Source organism: Glandiceps talaboti, chromosome 21 (genome assembly GCF_964340395.1).
Source record: "Glandiceps talaboti chromosome 21, keGlaTala1.1, whole genome shotgun sequence".
NCBI lineage: Eukaryota > Metazoa > Hemichordata > Enteropneusta > Spengelidae > Glandiceps > Glandiceps talaboti.
Window position 1 is genome coordinate 6,581,486 of NC_135569.1, and position 9,195 is coordinate 6,590,680.

The 9,195-nt window shown below is 37.9% G+C and overlaps 2 protein-coding genes across 2 annotated transcripts; one reads left to right on the forward strand and one right to left on the reverse strand.

The window, feature by feature from the left end:
• Window positions 1-79: 79 nt before the first annotated feature.
• LOC144451620 (MFS-type transporter SLC18B1-like) lies at window positions 80-7,986 on the reverse strand. Its single transcript, XM_078142511.1, has 12 exons — window positions 7,807-7,986; window positions 7,337-7,432; window positions 6,711-6,784; window positions 5,147-5,303; window positions 4,520-4,588; window positions 4,193-4,283; window positions 3,622-3,761; window positions 3,042-3,143; window positions 1,930-2,021; window positions 1,610-1,702; window positions 1,140-1,214; window positions 80-332 (listed from the first exon to the last, which is right to left on the reverse strand). The coding sequence occupies exons 1-12, from the start codon at window positions 7,909-7,911 to the stop codon at window positions 80-82; spliced, it is 1,347 nt and encodes a 448-aa protein (XP_077998637.1). The 5' UTR covers window positions 7,912-7,986.
• LOC144451671 (sperm-specific H1/protamine-like protein type 1) lies at window positions 5,785-6,327 on the forward strand. The gene has a single exon (XM_078142566.1). The coding sequence runs from the start codon at window positions 5,785-5,787 to the stop codon at window positions 6,325-6,327; it is 543 nt and encodes a 180-aa protein (XP_077998692.1).
• Window positions 7,987-9,195: the final 1,209 nt, after the last annotated feature.

Consider the following 9,195-nt stretch of genomic DNA (forward strand, 5'->3'; position numbering starts at 1 on the left):
AACGCCGTAAACTGTTTTAGAATTACTCGGTTACACGGAATTGCAACGGAAAGAATTTATGATGTGTCCGTATGAACGATTAGTCTTCCGTGTATTGTGGATATGATGTGCTCAAAGGCTTTTTCTCGTCACTACTGACATTTTTCATTTCACGGTTACTCTTTTCCAAATCAGAATATTGCGCCCTCTGCCGTTCGAGACAGGATTCCCTAGCCATGAATCCACTGTACACGAAGCACGTAAGGAGACACAGGAATGCTACGGCCGTCGTTGTCCATCCAAAACCCCACATTTGATATAGAATTCCACCTACTATTGGTCCCGTAGCCGTACTGAAAACAGAATGCAACAATAGAAATGTCAGTTACAACTGTGTTATTTGAAATTCTTATATCATCCCTCTATCCCCTTTTGTACACATCCCTCTATAATATATCTAATGTACCCACACACTATAAATAAACTTGGATCTTCTATGTGATGTTCTACCTGTGTTTGCCTTAAGCTACTTTGTAATACAGATGAAACACATTCAAATTATTGGGAAAGGATACCCTGTGATTTCACTATGTTTAATAACAAATTGGATATTACAGGAGATAAAACGTGTCTGTTTCAGTTACTGTCACTTATCAGTACAAAGGTACTATTGATCAGAACAACGGAAGTTGCCTAGCAAGGCCTATACGTCACTTCCGCCTAAGCTCTGATCACAGATAGCTCTGTACAGATAAGGAAAAGCGAATGAAACCAATGCATTTTATCTCTTTTAATATCCACGTTTTATCATTTCCTTTAATTCTACTTTATAAATCTGCGCTCGACTCTTTGTTCTCTATTTTCTGCACTCTACTCTGAGACTCGTCTATCACACTCATCCTACTCTTGTCTATTCATATTCTATTGACCTATACTATATCATTCTTACCTTTTTCTCAATCTTTGACTCTACTCCTATCTACTCTACTCTCCTGAACTCTACACAACTGTGTTTTGCTCAACTATGCCTACGCTACATCTGAACAAAAGCTTAGAACCCCTGTCAACCATGCAACATTTTCATATTATAGGACTCTTCTATTGACTATTAAAATATGACAACATCGGTCAATGATCATGCAGACAACTTGCTAACCTACCCAATAAAATAAGCAGAGTAGTACACTCCAGATACCATAGCACCAAGGGCCATGTTGTCCTCCATTCCAGAAGACCTTCAGTTAATATACAAATTATTAGTGGTATTACTTTCAAATATTCATTTCCTGCTTTTATTCATCTCCTAGGAATCTTTTATAATTTGACTTGACTATTAATATATGACTACATCAATCGTTATATCACACTGTAAAGCAAGGTGGGCACTCAGCAAAATGTGTACCCCTCTCTCTCTCTGTCTCTCTCTCTCTCTCTCTGTCTCTGTCTCTGTCTCTGTCTCTGTCTCTGTCTCTCTGTCTCTCTGTCTCTCTCTGTCTGTCTCTCTCTCTCTCTCTCTCTCTCTCTCTCTCTCTCTCTCTCTCTCTCTCTCTCTCTCTCTCTCTCTCTCTCTCTCTCTCTCTCTCTCTCTCTCTCTCTCTCTCTCTCTCCACAGTAATATAAGTGTACTTACTTTGCCTTCTCCATGATATCAACCATTATAATAACTCCAACAGCTACACCAGCACCAGTGAAAAACAATGATGTCCCAAGAAGCCATAGAGTTCTGTCGAGAAAAGAAAACCTTGCCCTTGAAAGTTCAGAAACTTCATAATCTACTCTCACTTTAAGAAAATGTACACTGTGTGGACTATACCATGCAGACACATGCAATAACTGAATTACAGTGTATATAAAGCCACTCTGCAAGAAACAGACATAAACAACGACTGTATCCGTTCTCTGGCTTTTGTTTCTGCACAACTTACTTTCCACTCCTGTAGCTTTACTTACGGTGTTATATGAAACCACGGACATGGACCCATCAGGAATACAGGAAATGTGACGAGGAGAATTCCAACTAATATTGACCATCTTAACAGACCCTAGAAAGACAAGAAGTGTATAATCAAAAGGGTTTTTAAAAATATTAATAAACACTTCATAGCAAAATTATTTCAGGATTTTAATTACTATTCTTAGCATTTGAACACAGGGCCGATTTACAATTTCAATTTTGCATAAATCTTGCAGTAAAGGTCAAAGACCTCGATTTGAACTTGAGTATTACTTTCGTTTCAATGAACAACACCGTAATTTGACAAAGACGCGTTTCGATAATGGAAGACGCACCATGTACCAAGGTTACGATGACCTTGGTGCGTATATAACTTTACCTCGTACATATGTTGCAATTTAGAGCTGCCTGACTATTTCAGTCAGCAAGCTCTTCCAATATGAATTACTACGTTTTATCTCATCAAAAAATGAACAACGCAAATTTACTGAACGCCTCTGGCTTTTGCTGTGATTATTGTAGGTTTGCTGAATGTGAAGAAATGTGAGAGTACTGTGTCTCCCAATATAAACGAAAAAATCTAGTCACAATTCAGATAACCAGTTTCTCAACTAACGTGTTAAATGTGCAACTGGGATAAAAGAAATTCATCAAATAACCAAAAATATATTAACTAAAATGGGTCAGTTATTTATTTAAAAAGAAAAGAAAAAAGACGTTGTATCTGTTAATTAGTGGTTAACATTATCTGTAGGTAGTGTAGTGGCAAGTTTAAATCTTGAGCGAAAGCTTGGTTTTGAGTCTGTCACCATGCTAAACTGAGTAACTGGAGTATCATTTTTCGATCAGACAACCACAATATATTCATTGAAAATTGTGAAATACTAATGATAAGACACTGTATGTGTTAACCAGTATGTAGTACAGAAACAGGTTGAAATTGTGATAGTCCTAAAATCAATTTTATTTGACAAAAGTACGTTTACCCACGAGTGATGCAATACTGTTCACGGTGTACGATATTACGTGTTGTAAGTTATTGTACCTGACACAACATTTTCAAGCAAACGTTCCCGTTGCAGTGGATGCACCTCTATAAATTACTTACTTGTTTATCTCCAAGCCAGCCCCATACTGGAGAACCGATACCGTATCCAACGGTCAGTATTGAAAATAAGAGTCCCTGTAATGTCTTGCTTTCCACTAAGAACTAAAAATTGAAATAGAATTAGTCTTAGTGCCATGGTATGAAATGATGTTTTATTTGTAAATCACTATGGCAACCAAAAGATACCGTGTGTTAACCCGAACTAGGGCGCCGAGACTAGATGTATGACGGAGAATGTAATCAAAAGAACATGTTCAGTCGAGAATTCAGAATCAAGGGGGACAATGAGCTTCACACCTTGCCTAAGCTAGGTAAAAAAAATTCCAGAAATGTGGAGTTCCTGTACCATTGTTTATTCGTATGTATAACACATTGTTCTCACACAGCCTTCAGTGATTGGCTCAGATCGTGTCACGTGGTATGGACGAGCCAACAAGTAACCCATTGTTAATTTGTTGTTATTTTTGCCAAACTTCATAGCACGTGTCGAATGTGGAACTTCTACAAACACAGTATGGAATTAAAATGCTCAAGAACATAGACAGAAAGAATAAGAGCACGCTTTTTAAGTTTGACTTACCTCTGAAGTGAGGTAGAGGGCTAAGATTGGCATTATAAAGGCGTGAACTATTCCCGTTACTACTCTGACTAAAGCTGGAATTGTAATACCAGGGGCATTCTTGAACAGTTTAAACATTGATGCTTCTTGTCGGTCAGTATCTGAAAAAAATTGATTTGTTGCTAGTTTATGTGGTTGCCTCTGATTCTTAATTATAAGTTCGCACTAAAAAAAGAAGATTATTACAGTCTTGTACTTGTGATATAAGTTTCCGACATGATTACGAATTACCAGTATCTTGATAATCTCTGATACCCAGCCTCCACTACTGAGGCTCTTCTATGAGACCACCCAGACGAGAGGAGGGAGCCCGCTTGGGGAGGTCTCGTATGCAAAGCCCCCAGCGGCGAGAGTCTCGGTAACCGAGACTAGTATCTTGAATGCCAAATCTATACCACAGTCGGGGGCGCTGTTCAGTAAGTTCTTGCTTTCTGAACGTTACACGAGTGCTGTGAGTACCCTTTCAAACTTCTCATGTTAATATATCTGAACGGCGATAACATTGTGTTGTTAGTGATACATGGATGCTTACCAATATTTTTATCAACGACCCAGTAGCTGAAAGGTACTGTTAATAGAATACCTGCACCAACCACGTAAAAGGGTAGACCATATCCTCCAACCTGAAAACAAAATTTGAAATATTTCTAAACACATTGTCATGTATTGCGGATATATTGGAGTGCTGTGGATACATACATACATACATACATACATACATACATACATACATACATACATACATACAATACATACACACACGCACACACACATACACACACACAACACACAAACACACATACATACATACATACATACATACATACATACATACATACATACATACATACATACTTACGTCAAACAAAATGCCTCCTAATAAGGGACCACTCGTCAAACCAGCACCGAAGAACATGTTTGTCATACCCTATTTAAATAACAAGAATAATTCTGTGAAAATTCATATAATTATAAAGTTTTATACTTTAATCATGAATAAAAGTAATCACTTTTCTTTAGTATAAACAATTCCGAGAGAATTATCAGTTGGGACCTTAATTAAGATCAAGTTCGTTTAGGTTTGATTCAAGTGAAATCGACGCCTTCACTGTGTGAGACAGGTGGACGGATTGATAGATAGATAGATAGATAGATAGATAGATAGATAGATAGATAGATAGATAGATAGATAGATAGATAGATAGATAGATAGATAGATAGATAGATAGATAGATAGATAGATAGATAGATAGATAGATAGATAGATAGATAGATAGATAGAGAGAGAGAGAGAGGCAGGTAGGCAGAAAGAGGCACTCGCACCCACAACCTACAATATACATTGTTAGCAAGACAGACAGACAGACAGACAGACAGGCCGCAGGCAGGCAGGCAAACAAACAGACAGACAGACAGACACACTTTCTGTAGATTGATAGTGTGTCTACATATATATGTACCAAACAAATGTGTATTATTTACTCACCAAGACCTTTCCCTGAACGCTTCGCGGATATTGATGGAATATAATAGCCACTGAAGAATTTATACTCAGTATACAAAACGCTGCTTCAAATATTCTAACCACTGACGCCATCACAATGAATAAATTAGTTTTCTCATCGTCAATTTTGTCAAGAAATCTAAAATTATAAGAAACTGTGGTGTTATTTAAGTTGTATAACTCTCAGACATGGAATATAATGTAGAACGTAACAATAGAATCAGTGCAGAGTGTACAGTAACACCTAGATACCAAATTATGCATGCTGTTCTTGTTCTGTACATGTTCGAAAAACGGTATTTCTTTCTCTCAAAAAGCAAAAATCGAAAACAATGACACTTAAACGTATAGTTTAGATATTGTTGTAACTGACTGTAACATTTAAATTGATTTTGTGCAATTATTTCCATGATAAAATACAGCAGCAATGAAGGGTAGAAACACAAATGTGTCCGGAGAAATGACCGAGAGTGTCCAGGCGTACGTTTCACACCATTGTCTTCTCCGACGTTCGCAAAGGGTAGATAAAGGACGCTCTTTCACAGCGAAGTGGCATTCTTGTAGTGATCAATCTACAGTGACTACAAAGCGACTTCTACTATAACGTCTATATTTTCAACATGGCATCTGCTACAGTAAAGAAGACCAAGGCTGCTCCTACTCATCCCAAGACATTGGATATGGTGGTAGAAGCTATCAAGGCACTCAAAGACAAGAAGGGTAGTTCCGTCCAAGCTATCAAAGGTTACATTCTGTCACACTATCCTACCGTCAGTCCTTCTCATCTCACGTCTAGTCTCCGCCGTGCACTCAAAGCTGGTACGGAGTCTGGTAAACTCGTCCGTCCTGCAGGATCCACTGCTACCGGTGTGACTGGTCGTCTTAGAGTTGGTAAGCTACCAGAGAAACCCAAGAAGAAACCAGCAACGAAAAAGGCTACTCCCAAGAAGAAGCCAGTCAAGAAAGCTAAAGACAAGAAGACGCCAAAGAAAGCAAAGAAGACACCTAAGAAATCAACAAAGAAGGCTGGTGAGAAGAAAAAGACGCCAAAGAAGGTAGTAAAGGCAAAGAAAACTCCTACGAAGAAGGCTGCTATCAAGAAAGCACCCACGAAGGCTTCTAAACCAAAGAAGCCTAAGGCAAAGAAGGTTGTGAAGAAGTAATCTTTCAACCTCTTCCACCAAACCCAAACCAAACGGCCCTTTTCAGGGCCACCACATCCTCCGAAAGAGTATATCTACCAATTTGTATAAGGCATCCGGTCTCCATGCTGTAATCCGCAGTACAGACACAAATACATAGTCGATTGCCAAGTTGGATCTATGTAATTGTAAGTATGTGTGTGTGTCACAGGATTTATAAACGTTAACCGCAATATATAATTTGTGTGTGTTTATTTGACACGATTTATACACATTATCCGCCAAATATAATTTCGCCCCTGTAACAGGTCCTGTGCAGACCCTGTATCCTTCCTGTCGTTCAAGTCTGTTAGCACAGGTCTGTCTTTTCTACAAGTGGAAGTACCTGCATGTACATGACTCACCCATATGCTAGTGTAGTAAATCCGGCCCCAAACATACCAAACAAATATCCAGAGCGTGCACCGATTTTTGGAATCTATATATAGAGAGACAAGTAATTAGTCACAATAACAGACAACTAACCTCATTGACACAGATCGGGCGGGGGGGGGGCTGAACCGTCATATATGTATCATTTAAACTCAGAGTAGTTAGTAAGACGAAGTGGGGATGCAAATACAGCAAAGACATTAGGACAGCCGAGCTTATTTCTTGCTTTCCCATCGTGACACCTTAAAATGGATAGGTCAATAAAGCATAATTTTTTTTAAATAAATAAAAATAAGTACATGTTGACGTCACTTTCAATTTGCATCATGCTTTAACATTCTGAACGTTTTAGAAATGACATTAAAATCAGAAAGGTTTTCAAATTTCAGCAGCAGACGATAATTTTCGTTCAGATACATGCTTGTGGTGTCGCCATGTGATTTCCCATCCATCCTGCCATAGGTGGCGTTATTATTTCGTCAGATAGAAGCAATATAGGATCATGTGATCATATGATTAAGTAGGACCTCCTTTATGGTCGGTTTATGTAATAAATACCATATATTTGATGTTCGTCAAAATATATATATATACTTACAATCCGTCCTGACAACGAAGATAAAACTATTGCTGTGAAGGAGTAACTACTAAATATAAATCCTATAATGCCTTCCCGGACAGAATGTCTTTCAGCCTGTCAATAAGAGTGATAACATGAAAACATAACAGTTAAAATAACGCAATAAATCTATAATCGTTTACAAATCTCCAGGGACTTTCTAGCACCAGGTAGAAGAGTGTGCTTCAAGTATCTTGAGTTTAAACACCAAATATATCACTAACACAGTCCCCGTCGAGAAACTATCCGGGAGTGGAACTCGCTAAACTATGGCCTGGAAGTCAGCCAAGATATTGATGCTTTCAAGGCAAGACTCCCTAAAAACTACCAATGGGTTTTGATTGCATGCTATTACACAGAATGATACAAAATCGATCACCAAATGGGACGTCCTCTATACTTCCGCGTCAAAACCATAAATGGTAAACTAGGTATACAGGTCGACTCACCTCGTCTGGAAAGAATGGTGCGATCATGGAAAATGCCGTGTAATAAAAGAAGTAACTTGTACAAAGTCCAGCCAAGAGAACTTTTAATTTGAGGGACATTGTCATCAAGCCTATCGCTTCCTCTTCTGTCGGTGATTCTCCTGGATCTTTAGCGCCACCAACGTCTGGTTCTGTGATTTCTTGACTTAGTTCCATAACTATTTCCTGAACCTCTGATTTGTCATCGTTGTTATCAATAAGGTGTTCGGTGTCTTCATTGCTTGTTTTCTTATCATCGTCTACCATAGTGACTCTATATATTGATAACTTTATTCAACGTGGCACCACCTGTGAATGGGGATAAATTTCGGCAAACATCGGTATCCGACGGAAATCCGAAATCATGTACTTATTTTAATATGGTTGGAATTCCGAAGTGTTTTTTGTTTTGGATATAATGACTTACTCATAACACCATACACCTTGAATAGACTGTATTCAATCACTTGTGGGTAAACATATTTGTGTAACATAGCATGGTGCAATATATCCAATCAAATTGACTTTTGAGTCTACACGCTGAAGTGTCATGACTATCAACGACTACTAAAATTATAACCTATACACACAACATACTTGAGAGCTTTCGACTGCAAACAGTCAGTCTTGTTCACTCCATGATAGATGACGATGTTTATAATTACGTCACAATGTTTAGAAGCACCCAGCCCATTTACGTATTGTCATTACTTTGAATTGCTATACTAACAAAAGGAACCATCATTTTTGTACACGCCAATTATTGTTGGTATGATGTGTGAACATTCACCGAATAGACCATCCCACCCCCTAACTAAACTGACCTGATTAAAAATAGCTTTAGACAGCAAATGAATACCAAATCTGTGTAGTAGTATGTAGTGTTATGAATGAATATAAAGCCAGTATGTAGTGAGGAAAAATAGCTCTTTTATTGACACTTTACAGTATTTTAGTGCCATATGACGACAATTCTTTCATTTCTCGATTTTTTTCTCAATTTTTTCTTTTTCGATTTGACGACAATTTAATGAACACACCCATTAAAAATAAATCTAACCCCAAAGATGGCAAAGTAAAAGATTTTCGATTGTTTTATCGTACATTGAACTATTTATCTTGCCCCTAAAATACTTACAGCTATCCTAAAGTTTTGAATTTGAAATTTACCGATTACAATATACAAAAACAAATGACAAAATGAATGTTATATTTAATTTCTTGCTTATATTCACCCCTAGCGTACGAACATTCGTCAATAAGCGGGACGCTATTTTTAGGCTCATGTATGGTAACCTGCTGGTACTGGCTTTGAGCAAAAGAAGTAACCTCTGACCTCTCGTAACGAGAGGTTACATCGTTGCTATATTT